Here is a 21,933-nt window from a genome sequence, read left to right on the forward strand (position 1 = left end):
TGTTTTTTGTGAAGATGAAATAACATATTTTGCTTTTGTTTTGTTTCTTTTTCCTTGCAGAAAACCCAGCCATCTTCATGTGTAAATGTTGTAACCTTTTCTCACCAAGTCAGTCGGAACTCCTCTCCCACGTTTCCGAGAAGCACGCAGAGGAAGGGGTTAATGCAGATGAAATCATCATTCCCCTCAGGCCTCTGAGCACCCCTGAGCCCACCAACCCAGGCAAACCCGGAGATGGTAAGGGGGCTGGGGTGCTGGGCAATGGTGCCTGTGGGCAGTGATGCTGCTCATTTGCTTTCAAACACTTTGGTTCTAGGGCTTCCCTGGTGGACTAGTGATAATCCTCCTGCCAGTGCAGGAGACGAGGGTTTGATCCCTGGGTTGGGAAGATCCCCTGGAGAAGGAAATGGCAACCCACTCCAGTAGTCTCGCCTGGACAACGGCATGGACAGCGGAGCCTGGTGGGCTACAGTCCATGGGGTCGCAAAAGAGTTGTGCACGCTGGAGTGACAAGAAGAATAAGAACAGCAGCTTTGGTGCCTGGTTTCTGTCTGGCAGGTGTAGGGCCTCAGAAGAATCCAAGTTTCCAACCAGAAGCCGCAGTAATTTCCATTTGTAGATCTGCTCAGACAGGATGTGTTTCTGAATTCCCTGAACCCCGTCTCTGTAGGTGCTTCTCCAGTGTCTGGTTGGTAGATGGAGGGATGGATGAATGAATGAATGAATAGATGAAAGGAGTCAACACCATCCACCCGCGCAAAAAGGACAAGCTCGTTGTCAGAGAAGTGTGGGTTTAACCCAGTTCCAGCACCAGCTCCTGCATTACCTGAAGCAGATGATGTTTTCCCTGAGCTTCACCCTGCTCACCTGAAAAATGAAAACAGATCTGCCTGGCGCAAGGGGGTGCTGTGAGGATGAGGTCAGAGATACGGTGATAGCACCACGGATGATGCCTGGAACAGGGAAGACAGCAGGGAAGCGGTTACGATAACATACATCATGAATGAATAAGTACAGGTAATCTTAGAAACATATGGATGGCCCATGTGTCCCTGGAGCAAGGAGCCCCATCGCAGAATCCTTCAGGTTCACAGTCAAGTGTCAGATGTGAAATACACTGGTTTGCAGTGTCCAGACCTCCCACTGAACGGCATGAGATGCAGCAGGTGGCTGGGTTGGAGGAACCGTCCAGGCGCTGTAATTAGGTCCCTGCAGACAAAGAAAATATATAATCTGGGAGGAACAGCTACAAGCCAGTGTCAGAAAAAGCCCCCACAAAACTTTTTCCGTGATGAGAGAGGGCGGCCGGCCTCCTGTGCCGAACCTCAGTCTGTGGCAGTAAACTTCTCGTCGCAGGATTCATTAGTTACAGTAATAATCCAATTGCTCTTTCCTGGGAATATTCAGGCTGGCATCTTTGAACGGGCTGGCTTATTGATCATCTGTCTGACACCGTTAACAAGGAGAGACTCCAGACACGAAATGTTTTGGTTAACGAGTCCCTCTGGCCATTCCCAGGGTGCTCAGAAAAGCTTGCCTGACAGAGGATTGAGTTGTTGGGAAGTTAGGAGAAGTTCTGTTTAACTCTTAGTGGCATAAGGAGAAACTAAGAGAAGCCAGGCAAATGAGGAGGGGCAAGAAGTGTCTGCGTCGCTGTCACGAATCTGGGTGGTGTGTCTGAGGAGTTCCTCATCCCCTCCCGCCAGCCCGGGAGACAGGTCTGACCTACCCCCACCAGAGGAAGCTGGAGTGAGGGGGGTGGGTTACACTTGATTGCTTTAGGGAGGAAGAGTATGGGGGTGGGGAAAGGTCTGTGTCAGGCACTGAGCATCTGCCCCATAACTTGATTAAAAAATGGGCAGAAAACCTGAGGAGACCTTTTCACAATGAAGATGTACAAATGGCCATAAGGTATGTGAAAAAGTGCTCAACATTACTAATCACCAGGGAAATGCAAATCAACACCACCTGAGCTGTCACCGCCTCCCGGTTGTGAGAATGGCTGTCATGAAAATGAAAAGAGCTAATAGGTGTCCATGAGGGTGTGGAGAAAAGGGACCCCTCCTGCCCTATTGGTGGGAAAGCAGTAGGGCGGTTCCTTAAACAATTAAAAATAGCACCACCATGTGATCCGGCGATCCCACTGCTGGGCCTGTGTTCAAAGGAAATGAAGTCAGGATCTCAGAGATACCCCCGTCCCCTGCCCACTGCAGTGTTAAATCCCTGCTTATCTGTGGTTTCACTTCCCATGCCTTCTCTTACGCTTGGTCAACTGTAGTCTAGAAATCGTAAATGGGAAAATTCCAGAAATAAAAATCACATCAGTTTTAAATTGCACACTCTTCTGAGTAGCATAATGAGCTCATTCCTTCCTGAGGCCCCACCTACCAACATGGCATCATCTGATCCTGACATCCACCCAGGGTCACCTGGAGCATGTGACCTCCCTCTGACACATGGTCAGAAGGTTATAGCAGCCTCACACTCCATCACAGTGCCTACACCATTCACTTAGGCATTTCTCATCTCACATCATCATAAGAAGAAGGGTGAGGTGGGACTCCTATAGCAGTCCAGTGGTTAAGACACCGTGCTTCCACTGCTGGGGGTGTGGGTTCAACCCTGGCTGGGGAACTAAGATCATGTATTCTGCAAGCCATGTGGTGTAGCCAAAAAGAAAGGAAGGGTGAATACAGTACAGTAGGATGTTTTGAGAGAGAGAGAGACTACATTTATTATATTTTATTATAATTGTATTTTATTATTATTAATCTCTCACTGTCTGATAAATTTATCTTTGATATGTATGTATAGGCAGAAACATAGTACTTACAGGGTTCAGTACATTATAGGGTGCTTACAGGGTTCAAACCACAGTTTGTGGTTTCAGGCATCTGCCGGGGATCTTGGAAAGTGTCCCCCATGGATAAGGAGGGACCTCTGTGTTCATAGTAGGCGAGATATGAAAACAGCCCAAGTGTTCATCAGCTGATGACTGGATGCAGAAAATAAGATACATACATGCACATGCACACACAGATGGGAATATTATTCAGCTATGAAAAAGGAAACCTTGCCATTTGCTATGTGGATGAAAGTGGAGGACTTTATACTAAGTGAAATAAGCCAGACACAGACAGATACTGTATGATCTCACTTATATGTGGTATTGAAACCAGCTAGATTCATAGAACCAGGCGGTAGAGCAGTGGTTGCCTGGGGGTGGGGGAAATGGGGAGCTGCTGGTCAATGTGTGTGAGTTTTCCTATTAGATCTAGGGATCTGACAGATTCTAGCACGGCGATTCTAGCTGACAACACTGAATTGTGTACTTGAAGTTTGCTAAGAGAGTAGATCTTAACTGTTCTCACCCGCACATACAAAATGGTTTTATGTGAGGTAGTAGTTGTGTTCATAAGCTTGATGTGGTACGCATGTCACAATGCATTCATATATTAAACCACCTTGTACACCTTAAAAAATCACATTGTACAACCTAAATATATACAGTTTTTGTTTGTCAGTGATGCCTCAATAAAGCTGGGGGGAAAAAAAAAGAATCTGCCTGATGCCAGGGCTCAAAGCTCAGACCCCCGCCCTGTGCCCCCAGGTCTGGGAGTGAGCAAGCCTCCCCCATCCCGTCAGGAGCCCTGCCTTCCCTACGGCCACCTCCCTGCTGAGCGGTTGAGGGGCCTCAGCTTCCCAAAGAGTGTAGCTTCGCGGGCAGATGGAACCATGGCTTTAAGTCAAGGACTTCAAATGTGTGTGTGTCCCCGCCTCAACATCTATAAACTCAGAAAAACAGATAATCTCTTTTTGTAAAATTCCTGTGGCAGATGGTTGTCATACAGATTAACATGCAAAGAACTCAGAAAGGCTGTTGGAAAGCTCTTCATTCTATTTTTATTCAGCTTTGCTTACTAAGAGTTCTCCTCCTCTTAGGGACTTCCCTGGCCGTCCAGTGGTTAAGACTCCATGCTCCCAACATAGGGGGCCCGGGTTCAGTCCCTGGTTGGGGAACTAAGATCCCACATGCTGCACAGCCACATTAAAAGCTTTTTCCTCCTCCTGAAATGAAATGTAAGAGATACAATACTTTGAATTTTTCATTTCATTTCTAAACAATGAAGGAATAAGTAATAATAAAGCAGGTAGAATCCACAGGGATATGTGTGTGTCCGTGTTGGAAGGTACATGTTCTGACTTCTACCCCTTCCCTCCTCTCCGATGTTTGTGAGCGGCGTCCCTGTGGGCCGGACGGCCGTCCCGAGTGCCTCCCTCCTCCTGGGAACGCGTGCCTGGCCCAGGTGGGGGTGGGAGGCCCTCCTCGGGGCCCCTCTGACCCCCGCCCCCCCACCCCAGTCTGTCTGTCCCATCCTGTGCTGGCAGGATGCACCGGAGAGGGGCCTGGGCTGTCCCGGGTCCTGCTCAGGCGCTGACACGGGGCCCTGATGGAAACAGTCACCTGTGTCCTCGGGTTTTCTCCCCCCACCAGCCTTCTGCTCCTCTGTCTCAGGCAGTGTGTGTTGCGTTCTACCTGGCATTCAGGAAGCTCCAGCAGCTAGCCTTCATTCAAACCTATCAGACCTGGAAACCCTTCTGACCGGCATGAGCCCCCTTCCCTTCTCTGCGGTGTCGCGGGCGGCGTGAAGGCCGCGCTGGGGCCTGCTCCTCCTCTGATACTTCGGGCCCCCTGAGAGCTGCATAGATTCTCTAGACCCCAGACCTTTCTCCTTAGTGCCGCGTGGGAACCCATTCCCGTGAAGCTCCCCTGCACTCCTCAGGCGCACCCCAGGGCTTCTCCTGGGCCTTGCACCCACCGTGTGAGTAAACCCATCAAAGCAATCACGTCTTTATATTTTTATTTTCAATTAAAAAAGTAATGACACTTTGCTGGAAAAATGTTAAAACAATATACAGTGAAGAAGGTACATCTCGCTAACCATCCCTCCGAGATCCTAGAAATACTAAAACTGAATCCAGCCTCTGAGCCCCAACACTGAACTAAATCTCAGGGACAGAGTTTTGGGTGGAGTAGGAAAGAACAGCTTTATTGCATTGCCAGGCAAAGGGGACACAGCTGGCTAATGCACTGAGCATTTGGTGTCTCGACCTGAAGGGGTATTGAGTTCAATAGCAGCGGTTCAAAAAGGACGCCAGCAGCTCGTGGATGTTCTTTGGATTGGTTGGTGGGGAGGTGAGTGGGCATCCTCATCATCACGCTTATGACTCCAGCTCACCTGGGGTCTGCAGTGCTTCTGGGCAGCGTACCGTTAACTCCTCTCACCTGGTAGGAATGTTAGTGTCTGCAAAGCAGCTCAGAGATACTGTTGTGATGCTGTGTATCCCTTGAAGGGGAACCAGGACCCTGCAGGAAGGCTGCACTGTTGTTTCCTTTGACTGTTCCTCGCTTGTCTGTGCACCTCCTTCCTTCAGCAGCTAGCTGTCTGAACCTGCCTGATGGAACTCAGGGAAGGTCATGGAACGAAGCCCATTTTCTATAATGAAGCAAAGAGGAAGACAGAAAGACGTTTGTGCCCAGAAGCCCCATAGGTCCTGCTCAGCTTCAGTATCACTGCTAACAATTAAGTGTGTCCCTAGACATTTCTATATGCATATATGAGCATATAAACTCTCTGTTGTCCTGTTATTTAGTAACAGAACTGTCAGCACTATATGAATAGCCTGCCACTTCACTACCAACATGTCTCCATTCTTTTTATTGTCTGTATTTCATTCTATGGGTAATTCTTAATTTACATAACCATTTCTTTCCTGATGATATATATCTTCTCCCCAGCTTTGTGTCATTATAAACAAGGTTACAGATAAGGTTTATATAAAATCCATCATTTTAAAGTGTATAATTCAGTGGTTATTAGTATATTTACACTGTAATGCATCTCAGCCACCTCAGAAACCCTGTACCCATTAAGAAGTTGCTCCCATGGTTTGCCATTTCCTTCTCCAGGGGATCTTCCTGACCCAGAGATTGGACCCACGTCTCCTGCTTTGACAGGTATATTCTCTACCACTGAGCCGCCTAGGAAGCCCTAGCAGGGGCTGGGGGAGGGGCTGATGGAGAATGACTATCAGAAAATATGGGTTTTCTTTGGTGGATGATGAAAATATTCTAAAACCAGACAGTGGTGATAGTTGGACAACTTTGCAAATGTGTAAAAATCACTGAAATGGACACTTTTAAACTTAAGGATGAATTTTATGGTAGGTGACTTACATCTCAGTAAAGGTACGATTACCAAAAAAAAAAAAAAGTCACTTCAGTTTTCCTTTCCTCTATACCTTGGCAACCATTAATGTACTTTTTTTCTCTTTGGGTTTGCCTTTTTTGTAAGTTTCATACAAATGGAATCATGTAATATGTAGTCATTTGTGCCTGACTTCTTTCATTTAGCGTGTTTCCAGGTTGTAGTCTGACAGTGCTTCATTTTTTTTTTTAATGGCTGAATAAACTTTCATTGTATGGACTGGCCACATTTTGTCCACCCATTGATTTGTTGACAAACACTTGGGTTATTTCTTCTTTCTGACTATCATCAATCATACTTCTGTAAACACTTGTGTAGGAGCACTTGTGTAGATGTAGAAGAATTTGTGTAGAAGCATTTGTATAGATACAGATTTTTATTAATTTTATACCTCGGAGTGGAATTGTTGGATCATAGGCTAATTCTGTGTTTCACTTTTCGAGACGAGGGCTGCAAAACCATTTTCCAACCAGATGAAGCCCTGGACCATTCCTGTTAATGTCTGTTCCTGTTAATATACGAGGGATCCAATTTCTCTGCAGCTTCCCCAGCACTTGTTACTTTTCCTGTGTTTGATGCTAGCCATCCTTGTGGGTCTGGGCTAGTATCACACTGTGGTTCTGATTTGCATTTTCTTGGTAATTAATGGTAGTGAGCACTTAGGTCTTCCGGGTATATGTTTCACTTCTGTATTCTATTTCATTGTTTCACTCCTGTCTTTATCATTTCTGTTCTCTGCTTGCATTGCATCTAGTTTGCTTCTAGTTTTTCTAGTTTTTTAGCTGGAGGAGTAGGCTACTGGTCTCTTTCTTCTTTATTTAACATTTACAGCTTTAAATTGGCCTCTAAGCACTGCTTTTGCTGCATCTCATTAGTTTTGGTCTGTTGCGTTTTTCTGCTTTTCCGTCTCAATGAATTTTCTAATTTCCCTTATGATTTCTTTTTTGACTCATTATTTATTTAGGAGTGCCATTTAATTTCCATTTATCTCTGAATTTCCCAAATTTCATTCTGCTCTTCTCTCTTTTTTTTTTTAAATTCTTATTTATTTATTTACTTAGGGCTGCCCTGGGTCTTCACTGGTGCACGCAGGGGCTGCTCCCGGCCGTGGTGCTCGGGCTCCACAGTGTGGCGGCTTCTCCTATTGCGGGGCACAGGCTCTCAGGTGCATGGCCTTAAGTGGTTCTGGTGCTTGGGCTTGGTTGCCCTGTGACATGTAGAATCTTCCCGGACCAGGGATCAAACCTGTGTCCCCTGCACGGGCAGGCAGGCTCCCAACCACTGGACCACCAGGGAAGTCCTTCTCTTTGTTTCTAATTTCAGCCCTTATAAACTTACTGAGACTTGATTTATGGCTGATCATTGTGATCTAACCTGGAGAATGTCCCTTGTGCACTTGAGAAGAATTGGTATTCTGTTGATGGGTAGGCATGTCCTATGTGTGTGTGTTAGGTTTTGTTGGTTTATAGTATTGTCATGTCTTCTATTTCCTTGCTGGTGCCCAGATTTTATAATTGAGGAACATGTGTTTCAGAGAGTAGAGTTAAAACAGCATACTCAAGGTCATCTAGTTCAAGGGTCCCCAACCTCAGAGTCTGATTGCTGATGATCTGAGGTGAAGCTGATGTAATAGCAATAGAAATAAAGTGCATGATAAATGTAATGAGCTTGAATCATCCCCAAACCATTCCCGCCCTCCCCAGTGGACTCTGCTTCTTGGAAAAATTATCTTCTGCAAAACCACTCCCTGGTGCCAAAAAGATTGGGAACCGCTGCTCTAGTAAGTTGGAAAGTGAGATTTGCGCATGTCATGCTTGCGTGTTTGTTGGGCCGCACCGCACAGACCCACACGCCCTGTACTCGCCCAGTTTGCAGATCCAAGAAAGAGCCTGGAGTCAGCAACAGAGGCATCGGTGGTTTAATGGATGGGGGTTTGCATGTCTGAAGCAGGGCCCTGGAGTGACACGTTCCTGTGTGTGGCGGACAGCGGGCAGGACTCGGGGGCAGTCTTCACTTCTGAGGGGAAGGGAGATGACCAGTAGTAGGGGAGTTGATGTCGGTGGACTCATTAGTTACCAGGGAAACTGGTAGGGGCATGCCCCTCACCGCCGCTCTGATAAGCCCTCATTAGCTGGGGTGGGTATAGATGAGGGTCACTGACGTCAGGAGGGTGTAGATGAAGCCGCTGTGGTCGGGCAGGGGATGGACAGAGAACAAGGGAGCAGCTACCTGGAGAGGCCTGGCCACTCACTGCGCCCCTCCACACCCCGAACGACCCTCACAGTCCTGGTCAGTCCGTCTTCTGCGATATTCCCGGGGTCAGGTGTGCTGGAGGCACTGCATCCGGATACTACAAACAGTACAGACAGCAGCAGCCAGAGTGTCAAGAGGAAGGCGTCTAGTATGCTAAGGACGGTCCTTCATCACAGTGTGGGCAGATTCTGGAGCCGGCTGCTTACAAGGTCAATGGCTGCTGCGCCCTGGCCATTACGAGGAAAGTCAGGCCACCCTGGTCCTCTCACACACCCAGAGCCACCCCCATGGGGAGGGGGAGGCCCAGTTTTAATGGAAGCATCCTGGTGGCCTCGCCAGGAGTCAGCAGTCACGGGACAGGTCTGCCATCCCGTGTTATGTTGGGTGCCATTAGAGGTGCACCCCTTAGGTCTTTCCAAACAGAAAACAGTTAATCCCATTCCACTGCAGACAGCCCAGCCCGGGGAACTCACAGGCGGTCAGTCATACGGTGACCCTTACCGACGGCGGTCCTTCTGATGTACTGGCCCATGGGACAGGAAGGTCCCACCATGGATGGTAGTCTCCATGTAGGCACAGTAGCTGGTTGACTTTTCATGGAAGCCCAGAGGAGGAGGAGGATTGTGTCTCACTGGAGACCTAGCAGTTAGACTCATTTCACAGGGGGGCAGGTTGCTGCTCGGTCCTCGAATAGACTTCCTCCCTCAGACTAGGGACGAAATGTAAGACACCCGGCAAGTCCAGCACAGGGGAGAGCATGAGCATTAAGCGAACACAAGCAGCGACCCCAACTGAGATAATACCACCTCTGGCTTTTGAAACCACCTGCCAACACAGGAGACCTAAGAGGTGCAGTTTTGATCCCTGGGTCGGGAAGATCCCTTGGAGGAGGAAATGGTTACCCACTCTAGTATTCCTGACTGGAGAACCCCATGGACAGAGGAGCCTGGTGGGCTATATTCCATAGCATTGCAGAGTTGGACATGACTGAAACGACTTAGCACGCACTTTGCGGTTTAGCTCAGAAAACCCTGCAGTAAAAGAAGAACATGTCTAAAATCCCATATACAATGGCCACCAGTTTTTACCTTGGATGTCTGAAGCACGCTACTCCATTTTAGCTTTCTAATGCATTCCTTTCCTCAATGGCCAAAGTGAGTGTGCAATATAAGTCTGAAAGGCCACAAAGCAGGCTGCTCTGGTCCATGAAGCCGAAGTTAAACCATGTGTTAGCCAGAATGACTTCCTCATGCCTTGGTACATGCAGATTTTCCATTGTTTCCCCTTTTGATCATAAATCTTCCAATAGAGAGCACTGATGATCAAAAATATTCGTCCTGTGATGCTGGGGTGCTAGCTCCCACCCCTGGTTCAGATCAGGTCCCTCGGTTCTAGGCCTCCTTTACATTCACGTGGTCGTTCACGCTGGGGAAAGGCTAACCAGATCTCGTGAATAGACTCAGAGGTATGTTATCGGGGAAACCCTTCTTTACAGGCTCTACATTTTATTCCTTATACTCGATTGTCGTTGTGCATGTGCCTTTAGCAGCAGACCTGAAGAAACAGTGTCACACTTCGTGAGCAGTTATACTCTTTGACAATTTCACTAGATAATTTTCTCTCCATCCCTAGGTGGCTTAGTAGTAAAAATCCGCCTGCCAACACAGGAGACGTGGGTTCAATCCCTGGGTTGGGAAGATCCCCTGGAGTAGGAAATGGCAACCCACTCCAGTACTCCTGCCTGGAGAATTGCATGGACAGAGGAGCCTGGTGGACTACAGTCTATGGGGTCTCAAAGAGTCAGACACAACTTAGTGATTAAACAAAACACATTAAGACAAAAGTATGGCTAATACAATAACTTTCATAAATACAATGTATTAAGACCTCAATTAACAAAATTAGAATTTAATATCCACTGAAGTACAACAGTCTTCTGTCTAAAATGATCCTCATCTCCACCAAGGACAGCCAATTAAAACCAATCCATTTGCAAAATAAATCTGGTCAGTTGCCCGCATAGGCTCCTCAGTTGTTGTCCACATAGGTTGAGGGGGGAATGAAATCCTCAAGAGTTCAAAAGTTCTCATTCCCAAGACGTGGTTATTTCTAGAGTTTATCTAAAAGCTCTTATTCTCCTTTACTCTTAGAGATCACAAAAGGCTAACATTCCAGAGAGCCCAGGTAGATCATTTTCATTTTGAAGGCACAAGAGAAATACCAGTCCCTCCTAGAAAGCTGCCTTGGGTGCTGTGTGCTCAGTCACTTCCCTTCTAGAAAGCTGCCTTGGGTGCTGTGTGCTCAGTCCAGTCCCTCCTAGAAAGCTGCTTTGGGTGCTGTGCGCTCAGTCCAGTCCCTCCTAGAAAGCTGCCTTGGGTGCTGTGTGCTCAGTCACATCATCACCCCTTTGTGACCAGGGGCCAGGGAGCAAACTCATGTCTCCTGCACTGGCAGGCAGATGCTTTACCACTGGGCCACCTGGGCAGCCCAGAATGCCATCAATAGCTTAACCAATGACGAAAGGCTCACCGTGATACAATAGCAGAACCGTGAAGAGGCCCCTGTTCTTCAGAGCACCTGGCAGCCCCCATTCAGCAAGATCGGCCTCCCGGGGATCTCCCTGTAACTCCAGAGCACCACCCTAGCGGGTAGGCCCTCAGACTTTCCATCCCCCGTCCTGTATTTCCCAACATCTTGACATCTCAGTGCTCACGGAGTCTCCTGGCTGTTCTGCCAGTTTTGGGGCTGCACCTACTTGACCCAAGCACAAGCGCAAGACCCAATGAAGAGCCTGGGGTCAGCAACAGAGACTTCGGTGGTTTAACGGATGGGGGGCTTACACGCTGAAGCCGAGTCCTGGAGCGACACCCCACCACGTGCAGTGGACAGTGGGCCTTTGCTCCCCAGGGGAAGAAGGTGTTGTCAGATAGAGGGGAATCAGTGTCAGCTGGGCTCATTAGTTACTAGGGAAACCAGAGGGGCGCGCCCCTCACCACCCCTTGGATGAGCTATCATTAGCTGAGGCCTGGGGCAAGTATTGGGCTGGCCCAAAAGTTCACTGTTACGGAAAAACCGGGATGAACTTTTTGGCCAGCCCAATACAAACGAGGGTTACTCCTCTTAGGAGGGTGTAGACGAAGCAGGCTGGTCAGGCACGGGATGGGCAGAGAGCAAGAGAGCAGCTATCCTGAGAGGCCTGACCACGGTGTTCTTGTGGCACTTGGGGCATAATCAGATTCTTACCACTGAACTTTTAGAAGTTATTTTCCTTCATTTACTAATTCACTTTTGACTTAAATTCTTCTTGCATACACTTTCTGTTTGTGTTTGTGTGTGTGTGTGTATACTGGAAAGTTAGTTGCCTATGTAATTTAAAAAAGTATTTCTTAAGATTTTAATTAGACCTAGACTGTTAACATGAGAACATTTCTTCAAAAGTCTTTCATTAAGAGCCCCAAGTCTTTCCTTCCCTCTTTGTCCAAGTCCATAAAATTTGAGACTTCTGGAATCTTAGTTTCCTCTCTAATGATTTTCATTCGGGTTTAACTTTCACAATTCATTTTATGTTGAGAGATGCTTGAAACGGTTTAATTAAACCTCTAACTGGGTAGTAATTGATTTATTATTTTGGCCTCCCTTTATAACATGAAGCTTCCTAAGTCCTCTGGTTGATTTTATAGCCTTTTAATCTCTTTTGCTCATGTTGGAAGTGGTCTGCAAAAGAACTTTTCATTTTTTTCTCCCTTCCTCCTAATCAAATCTCTGACTATGCTCCAAGAAAAAAGTTCCCTAATGGACCAAGTTTATTCTTCCTCTTGTGTGTTTGTATGAGTATATAAGAGAATGTGTGCATGTGAATGTATGGTTGTATCTGTGACTGTGTGGCAGTGAGTGTGTGTGATGGGTGAGTGTGTGTGTGATGGGTTGAGTGTGTATGTGATGAGTATGTGTGTATGTGATGGATGGGTGTGGGTCTGATGGGAGTGTGTGTGTCATGGGTGAGTGTGTGTGATGAGTGTATGTGTGTGTGAGAGAGAGATGGGAGTGTGTAATTGGTGTGTGTGATTGTGTGTGTGAGATGGGTGAGTGTGTGTGATGGGTGAGTGTGTGTGTGAGTGTATGTGTGTGTGAGAGATGGGTGAGTGTGTGATGGGTGTGTGTGATGAGTGTATGTGTGTGTGAGAGAGAGATGGGAGTGTGTGTGTGATGGGTGTGTGTGACGGGTGGGTGCAGGTCTGATGGGAGTGTGTGTGATAGGTGAGTGTATATGTGATGGGTAGGTGCAGGTCTAATGGGAGTGTGTGTGTAATGGGTGAGTGTGTGTGATGAGTGTATGTGTGTGTGAGAGAGAGATGGGTGAGTGTGTGTGATGGGTGAGTGTGTGTGATGAGTGTATGTGTGAGAGAGATGGATGTGTGTGATGGGTTAGTGTGTGTAATGAGTGTGTGTGAGAGAGAGATGGGTGAGTGTGTGTGATGGGTGAGTGTGTGATGAGTGTATGTGTGTGAGAGATGGGTGAGGGTGTGTGATGGCTGAGTGTGTGTAATGAGTGTATGTGTGTGTGAGAGAGAGATTGGTGAGTGTGTGTGATGGGTGAGTGTGTGTGATGAGTGTATGTGTGTGTGAGAGAGATGGGTGAATGTGAGTGATGGGTGAGTGTGTGTGATGAGTGTATGTGTGTGTGAGAGAGAGATGGGTGAGTGTGTGTGATGGGTGGGTGCAGGTCTGATGGGAGTGTTGTGAGATGGATGAGTGTGCGTGTGCACGCTTGTTCTGGTGGAGGTGGGGACACTGGGCTTACGCTAGGAGGAATTTACGTGGGTCTCCTGAGAGCCGGATTCCGGTTCTGCCGTCACTCCCCCTTTCGGATGTTGAACAGGAACTCTTCTCCCTTCCGTCTCTTCCTTCTCCCGCCTTCCTCCCTTCTTGATCTACCCCGTAACTGCCCCGGCTGTCTGCCTGGGCGCTGACATCGTCCAGTCCACTGTCTCTTTGTTCCTGGGCTCCTGGGGACTACCCGTCAGAGAGGCTGACTGTCAGGCCTGGCAGTGTTAATGCCCCACGATTTTCCTAAATTCTTGAGCTGGCGTGACTGGAGATGGAGCTGCAGAACAGGAGCTGAAGGGCTGGCTTTATCCTTGTTTTCAGGCAGAGTGGAATTTGTACTCCCTAGTTCTGTACTGGCCTTTTCCGTGTGTGAGATGTTTTAAAATGAAGAAATCGAGGAGAAAGCACCTTAATGAACAAGAATGTGTGTACGTTGAGAAATCGCAGGATCTCACAGTGGACAGGCTGGGAGGGTAATAGTGTCTTCAGAGACGGCCCAAGTCAGCATATTCATGACTGGAGCCGGAATAAGGAACCATTGCCATTTATCCTTCACTTCTTAAGTGCTCTGCTCGGCATTGTAATGGGCTGCTTTTTATTTAATAGCGACTTTTTATAGAATAGCGGTTTCGTATTTATCTTTTGTGTTAGGCACTGAGGCTGGGGGGCCAGTTTCCACCCTGGTGGTCCAGTGGACAAGACTCCACCCTCCCAATGCAGGGGGCCTTGGGTTCAATCCCTGGTCAGGGAACTAGATCCCGCATGCCGCAGCTAAAGATTCCACATGCTGCAGCTAAGACCTGGCACAGCCAAATAAAATAAAGTCAAATATTAAAATAAAAGAAATACAGTCTTTACTAAAAAAAGAGATAAGCTGAGGCTGGTGGATTTGGACCAGGTCGGCTTAACTCCCGGCCGCTGTTCTCGGCAGTGCAGGTCTTGGTTTCGTTACCGTCTCCAGAACAGACCTGAGGGCCAGGTGGCTCAGCAGAAAGACCTGGGCAAGGAAGAAGGAACCCAGGTCCCAGCCTTGCCCAGTTCAGCGGCAAGTTCTGGAAAATGTGCCAAGTCCCTCGAACCTTTGGGTCCTTGATTTCTTCTCCCATTGAGGAGTTACATTTGCTGCATCTATCTCAAGGTTTTTATGAAGATAAAACAAGATAATAGCTGGGAAAGTGCCTCACAGACTTGAGTGATGTACAAATAAAGGACTTATGTTATTAGATGGTTGATAATGTCGAGATTTTTTTTCATAATGCTCACGTTGTCATTTGATTAAATTTAAACAACTCCAGCTGACTCTTTCTGTCCCTTGCTAGTTCTGGCCTTGGATCTGCAAGGGTAATTTTCTGACCATGAGGAAGTTATCCCCAGACTGGATCTGAGATGGAGTCAAGGTGCACCATGGCTCACTTCTTTCTTCCTGGTGGAATCTTGGGACGTAGGAAATGACTTGTTTTCTAACTGCTTCCTTTCCTATTATGAAATGACTTTGTTCAGTAGCTCAGTTGTGTCCAACTCTTTTCAACCCCATGGACTGCAGCACACCAGGCTTCCCTGTCCTTCACAGTCTCCTGGAGTTTGCTCAGACTCATATCCATTGAGTTAATGGTGGTACTTAACGATCTCATCCTCTGTCGTCCCCTTCTTCTCCTGCCTTCAATCTTTCCCAGCATCAGGGTCTTTTCCAGTGAGTTGGCTCTTCGCATCAAGTGGGCAAAGTATTGGAGCTTCAGCTTCAGCATCAGTCCATCCAGTGAATATTTAGGGTTGATTTTCTTTAGGATGGACTGGTTGGATCTCCTTGCAGTCCAAGGGACTCTCAAGCGTCTTCTGTAACACCACAATTCAAAAGCATCAGTTCTTCGGTGCTCAGCCTTCTTTACGGCCCAGCGGTCACATCCGTGCATGACCACTGGGAAACCACAGCTTTGACAACATGTGTTTCTTGTATGGAGACTGTGCTGTGCCTCTAGCACTGCCCCGGATCCTGTGGAACTTGAGGATGAAAAGGCAGCTCACACCTCAGGGTGTGTGATCGTGTGTGATGGTGGGGGAAGGGAAACACAGTCAGGAAACAGTGTGGGGGAGTTTGTACGAGTGTGTGCCTCACACAGCCCCTGGGGGATGAACCATCTCACAGAGGATGTACTGGGATTTGAACGGGGCCTGAAGTGTTAGGATTTGCAACAGGAGTTGGATTCTGATCAGGATGCAAGAGGGGGTGCAGTACAGGTAAGTTAAAAAGAGACAGGTGTCACCTCCATGTATTTCGGGAGGCCTTGGACGTGGCCCTGAGTGGGTGGGTAGTGAGGGGAGAGAGGGAGCAAGCACAGTGCTGAGGGTGTGTGTGTTTGCACGCGCACTTGTGTGCATGTGCAGGGTTGGACCATGTGCTAAGGGGCCTGAAAAGCCAGGTCTGAGAGTCGTGGGGCAAACTGCTCAAGAACCATGGAAAGTTCTAGAGCAAGGGGGTGGCAGTGAGACAAGGGATGGAGGCCGAGAGAGAGCAGAGTGGAAGGCAGCCACTGAGCTGGTGGGCGGGGGTCTGGGTGCACCGAGACGGGGTTTGCCAGCAGGCGTCTTTGGGGCAAAATCCGCAGAGGTCAGTGGCACCTGAATGCAGGGATTCAGGGAGGAGGACGAGGAGCTGAAGCTCCCCGCACTGAGATGCCATCACGGCGTGAGCTAGTAGAGGTGCCCGCGTTTCCCTTGCCCGCTTTCAGGATTCTCCGCTCTTTTGTACCACGCGGGTAGCTGATGGCAGCAGTTCACTTTCGGTGCTTAACTTGTTCCAAGTTCATTTATGAAAATTTCATTTTTAGCTAGCTAATTGGTCTTGAGGATCTGAATTATGGATGCGGTCAGATGTAAGATTAGCTTCGTCACCATCATGTTAGAGGTTTTCCAAAGCTTTCAGGGTCGATTTTATGTTTACTCTTTGACAACAGATTGCACCCTGCTTGTTGAGTTCATTCACCAAGGATTTGCAGGGCGCCTGCTGGGTGGGACACCGGGTCAGGTGCTGGGGGATACAGACCACTCTCGGGTCTGGCCAGCTGGGCTGCACTCCCACCACGCTGGGAGAGGCTCGCACCCATGGGTGATGCGGCTGCAACGTGCTCTGCACGTCTCCATGGAGCGGACTCTGGGTCCCCTGACGCGATGAGTGCCGAACCTGAAGCTGAGATGGAGGGCACCGCTCCCGCAAGGCTTCTGCATCTGCTCAGGATTGCTGACGCCGGGCTTCCTTGGTGGTACAGTGGATAGGAATCCACGTGCCATTGCAGGGGATGCAGGTTCGATCCCTGGTCTGGGAAGATTCCACATGCCACGGAACAAGTAAAGCCCATGAGCCACAACTGCTGAGCCCGAGCTGTAGAGACTGCGACCTGCAGCTCCTGAAGCCAGCGCGCCTAGAGCCTTGCTCTGCAACGAGCGAAGCTGCCACCACGAGAGGCCTGTGCGGCCCAATACTGGCCTCAACTGGAGAAAACTGTGCAGCAGTGAAGACCCAGCGCAACCAAAGAAAAGGATTGCTGACACCTTGCAAATCTGGGGTTCCCAGGGCCACCCGCACTTTTCCAGTTAGGTACAAATTTCGGGGACCCAAAGGACTCCCTCAGGTTCACCAGTCTTATAGAATGACTCACAGAACTCAGGAAAGCTCTGTACTTGGATGACAGTTCTAAACAAAAAGGGTGCAGGTCAGAGCAGGCCAAAGGCAGTGATGGCAGGTGAGGTTGGGGGCTCAGGGGGTCCCAGACGCGGGGTCTTTGGTCCTCCTCCATGCCCCATGGTGTCCTGGACGCCTCTGTCTTCTTGCGGTTATATTACATAATAGGACTTAGGAGTGTTTCCAGCCAGGGACACTTACCCACGTCCTTGGTGTCCAGAGTTTTTATGGAGTTTGATGATGCCCGCCTGCGTGACTGGCCCCCAGTCTCCAGCTACCCCATGAGGTCAGACTGTGTTCAGAGGTCAGACCTAAGGTCACCCGCGTGGCCACGGGCGGAGGCCGGACCTCTGTACGGATGAAGCCCCCTCTCCACTGTACAGCTGCATCCTCAGCACGCGTCAGAGGAGGAACTCTGTCTGCAGGGCAGGGCAGGGCATGGGGCTGGGGCTGGGCCGGCCCTCCCGTAAACCGTCCTCTAACACATGTCCCCAGCTCGGCGGATGTGACGTGCGGTGGGTGGTTTACAGCCTCTCCGCTCACCCTGCTCCTCCCGCTGTTAACTGCTGCTTCAGTAAGCCTCTGTTGTAAAGAATAATCAGGAGGGGGGTTTTGACGGCTCTGAGGTGAACGCTTTGTCCTTACGCTGCACGTTCCCCTCCTCACCTCCCTCCTCAGCCTCCTGTCTGCAGTGCTGGGCCTCCTGGCCCAACAGCTGTCATCCTCCTGCTGTGATCTCGGGGCCGACAGGGGAGCCCGATCTCCAGCAAGCCCGGCGAGATGGAGGCATCAGTCTGGCTGCCCCGGCCGTGGAAGGCTCTGGCTTGGAGCTCTAGGTCAAGGTGGACACGCCTTGGCCCTGCAGCTCAGTGGAAACCCTGCTTCTGCGAGAGCTCCCCTCTCTCAGCGCCCCCTCCCCATTCCGGCGGTGCCTGGTCTCTGAGTTCCTGGGGACCCCACGTCCGAGCAGGTGCCTCCGTCAGAGCCCACGTTGTCCCGCTGTGCTTCCCCTGCAGAGCCTTCCTGCCCTCCTCTCCTGCCCCTGTGGCTTCCCTGTCTGATTTGGGAGCCCAGGTGGCCCCTGTAAAGGGTCTTCACGGTGATAGCAGGGGGCATTGTGGCTGATGCTTTCTTGGGCAGAACCACAGGGAGAGCAGGAGGGACCCCGAACATGTCATAATTGCATAGATGACCGTTCTCCCAAGATGGTGCTCGAACCTAGGACCCTTCCTCTGCCCTGATGTTCAGATGCAAAGACGGCTGGCTGCTGACATGCCATGCCTTGGCCAGACAGATGGCTCTCCAGAGATGGCAGGGCAGCCAGGCTGTGCCAGCCAGGGCACCCCTCACGTCGAATCACCTGAAGCGCTCCACTTTCCTACAACGGCAGGAGGCCCCCTCAGCCCGCTCACCTATCTTAATTCCCACCTTCCTTTGGAGATGAATGCCTTAAAAATGAATGCTCATTAAGAAGAGATAAGAGGTGAGAAATGATTTGAAACTTGCTCCAAAGCAGCTCTGATGATGTCATTTAAATCCTCCGGTCTCCAGGAAACTTGAAAAATATTGTCTCTAGCCCTATAATCTTTGGCTTTAAATTGCAATTATTTTTGTCTCTTTTCCATCAGAACAATTTGGACCTAATAATTATGATGGCTTAAATAGTCGGAATAGTTGTGTAACTCATTAAGAGCGTGACAAGCTAAGCAGCCTTTGAGAACCCTTTGCAGAGACAGTCCTTAGCAAGTTTCTGAGAACTAGTTTTCAGTGGAAATGGTGGTTTCTAAGGAGCCTGGTTTGTGATCTGGAGCTGACAGTCACAGCTTAAAACCCTCCCCACTTTATGGAAGAGGCACAGTGCGCAGGTTCTGATAAATTAATGTTCTCAAATCACATGGTTACAGAATCGATTGTATAATAGCACAGAGGTGCAGAGATGTTAGCACTAAATGATTGTTTGCAGCTGCTCATTTCTGGAACTGCTTCAAGCTTCCCTTTTTTTAATAAAATGTGGGAAGTGAAAGTGTTAGTCGCTCAATTGTGTCCGACTCTTGGCGACCCCATGGACTTGTAGCCCAGCCAGGCATCCCCGTCCATGGAATTCTCCAGGCAAGAATGCTGGGGTGGTGGGTAGCCATCCCCTTCTCCAGGGGATCTTCGCCACGTGGGGATGGAACCCAGGCCTCCTGCACTGCAGGTGGATTCTGTATTACGTGAGCTCCCCGTGGAAGCAGACACATTTCCATGCTTGGAAACCGAGCGCATGGCCCACCCTTTCGCCCTCTGTGACCCCACGGTGCCCTCTGGTTTCCTCCGCAGAATTTTCGGTCATGAAGAGGAAGAGAGGCAGGCCCAAGGGGTCCACGAAGAAGCCCAGCCCGGAGGAGGAGATGGCGGAGCGCAGTGCCCTGCCCGGCGCAGACGGCTTGCGGGCCCCCGAGGAAGGGGGCAGCCTAGAGTGTAGCAAGTGCTGCCGCAAGTTCTCCAACCCACGCCAGCTCCGCAAGCACATCTGCATCATCGTGCTGAACCTGGGCGAGGCGGAGGGGGACGCAGGTAAGAGCGCACCCTGGCAGGGAGCGCCGACGGCTCGCACCCCCTTTTTTTAAACCAGCTGTCTCATTTGAACTTTTTTTTCTTTAAAGATTTTAAAAATAATTTTATTTACTCCTTTATTTATGGCCGTGCTGCATCTGCATTGCTGCTCGGGCTTTTCTTTAGCTGAGGAGAGCAGGGGCTACTCTCTAGTTGGGGTGCGGGGGGGGGCTTCTCATTGCGTTGGGGGGCTTTTCTTGTTCTGGAACCATGTTGTGGGGCTCTGTGAGCAGAGAGGCTGAGGTTAGGATGCTTGAGCCCCTGTGAGTGACCTTGATGGCCTTGACTGTGGCTGGCGCTCTTTGAAGAACATACAGGATACCCGGTGCTGCCTTCAGGTAAGAACTTAGCAAGGCTTTGGCTCTGAAGCAGCTTCTAAAAGAGGCTGAAAAGAGTGTGAGCGTGAGCGGGAAAGTCTCCTAGACAACTGTCTAGGAGGAGTGAAACAGCAAAGGCCTCTGCCGTGGGCTTTGTTGTCCTCGTTTGATTCTTGCACTAGTTTCGAAGTTTTCAAAATATGTCTAAGAATGTAGAAAGTTCTTACTGTTTTGTACCAGGCTAAGTATTTTACCCCTGGAGTGGAAATGGCAACCCATTCCAGTATTCTTGCCTGCAGAATCCCATGGACAGAGGAGCCTGGTAGGCTACTGGCCATGGAGTCACAAAGAGTAGGACACTCCTGAGCGACTGAGCACACACGCACATCACATGGGTTCTGGTTCAGGATGTGAGCTTTGGACTTTGGCTGCCTGGCTTTGAATGGCAGCTCCAGTACTTACTAACTTTATTCTGCTTTGTTTTCCTCCTCTGTAAAATGGGAATAAAAACAACACTAGCTAATTTGGTTGCTTGGAGGATTCAATGAGACAGGACTTCCTACAGTGCTTAGAAGAACACCTGCCATTTCAAAAGCTCCCCGTACATGTTAGCTGTCATTGTTCTTCACAGCCCCGTGGGCACAGTGCTCCTGCTGTCCCTCCTGTTTCACAGGTAAGAGCATTTAGACACTCAGAAATGAGGCAGTTTATCCAGGGTCTTTTAGTTAGAAAGGGATCCTCCTGGCCTTTGAACCCAGATTGTCTGACTCTGAACCGCAGTTCTTCAGTCCTAGAAACACCTCCCAACAGTGCAAGGCCCTTGGTTTGTAAAATCCTAGCACGTTAATGCTGGGAAAGATTGAAGGTGGGAGGAGAAGGGGATGACAGAGGATGAGATGGTTGGATGACATCACTGACTTAATGGACATGAGTTTGAGCAGGCTCCGGGAGTTGGTGATGGATAGGGAGGCCTGGTGTGCTGCAGTCCATGGGGTCGCAAAGAGTCGTATGACTGAGCAACTGAACTGAACTGAACTGAGCACATTATTGAGGGGATGCACCACTTAATGGGCCCCCCAGGTGGCGCTAGGGGTAAAGAAGTCTGCCAGTGCAGGAGGCTGGGGTTCGATCCCTGGGTCAGGAAGATCCCCTGGAGGAGGGCATGGCAACCCCCTCCATATGCTTGCCTGGAGAATCCCATGGACAGAGGAGCCTGGCCGGCTACAGTCCATGGGGTTGCACAGAGATGGAAATGACTGAAGCAACTTAGCATGCTCACAGGCACCACCTAAGATTCATCAGACATCGAGTTGGTGGCCAAAGCTCATTGCCAACACCTGTGCCAGCTGTAGAAGACACAAAGCACTCTTTCCTTTAAAGAGCTGCTCTCAGGTGACCACATGCACTCTTACTAGGCTGCAGGGGCTGTTGCAAATTCAGGCGAGATGCGGCAGTGGGGTGGCAGCCGTGTCCAGACAGAGCTGAGCGCCCGCCGCGTGGGAAGTGGAGGCGGGGAGCCCGGTGGTTTCGGGGGAAGCAGTGTCTCACTTCAGAGCCTCGGGTGCTTTGGCAAGCACGCAGAAATTCAGCAGTGAGATGGCCCGGGGAGGGAGGGACAGGAGCTCACGGCACTGTACCCGAGGCGCTGGTTCGCAGCGCGCTTGTTCCTACTGGACGTGGTCATGGAGGGGCTCCCTGTCCTTTCACCTCACTGCACCGCCCCACCCCTGTGGCCCTCTGAGTGTGTATCACGCGCTCACCCATGCACCCCGCCGCTGCGTCTCCTGCACTGACCCTTAGTGGTCATCACGGCGTAGTCAGAGGGGCCAGCTCTAGCCCCTGTTGAGAATCTGTTCTGATTTGGTGCCTCCCCATGGCTGGCTTGTCCTGTCAGCCCCCTCTGGGAGACCCCTGGGCTTTCTGCATGGCTGTTGTTAGAGATCAGGGAATTTCCCTCTTTGGTGACGCCAGACATTCCAGTTCCCTCCTCCTCTGG

At 49.7% G+C, this 21,933-nt stretch overlaps 1 protein-coding gene across 4 annotated transcripts in view; it reads left to right on the forward strand.

The window, feature by feature from the left end:
* Nucleotides 1-21,933, forward strand: part of ZFAT (zinc finger and AT-hook domain containing) — a 145,961-nt gene that overhangs the window by 22,222 nt on the left and 101,806 nt on the right. For 3 of the 4 annotated variants that reach the window (XM_061123143.1, XM_061123142.1, XM_061123145.1), the window contains 2 exons: nt 61-237; nt 19,345-19,581. In XM_061123143.1, the coding sequence (XP_060979126.1) occupies nt 78-237; nt 19,345-19,581 (397 nt within the window). In that variant the 5' untranslated portion in view covers nt 61-77. The remainder of the gene's footprint in view (nt 1-60; nt 238-19,344; nt 19,582-21,933) is intronic. The other variant, XM_061123144.1, reaches the window with a different exon arrangement.

This window comes from Dama dama, chromosome 21 (assembly GCF_033118175.1).
Source record: "Dama dama isolate Ldn47 chromosome 21, ASM3311817v1, whole genome shotgun sequence".
NCBI lineage: Eukaryota > Metazoa > Chordata > Mammalia > Artiodactyla > Cervidae > Dama > Dama dama.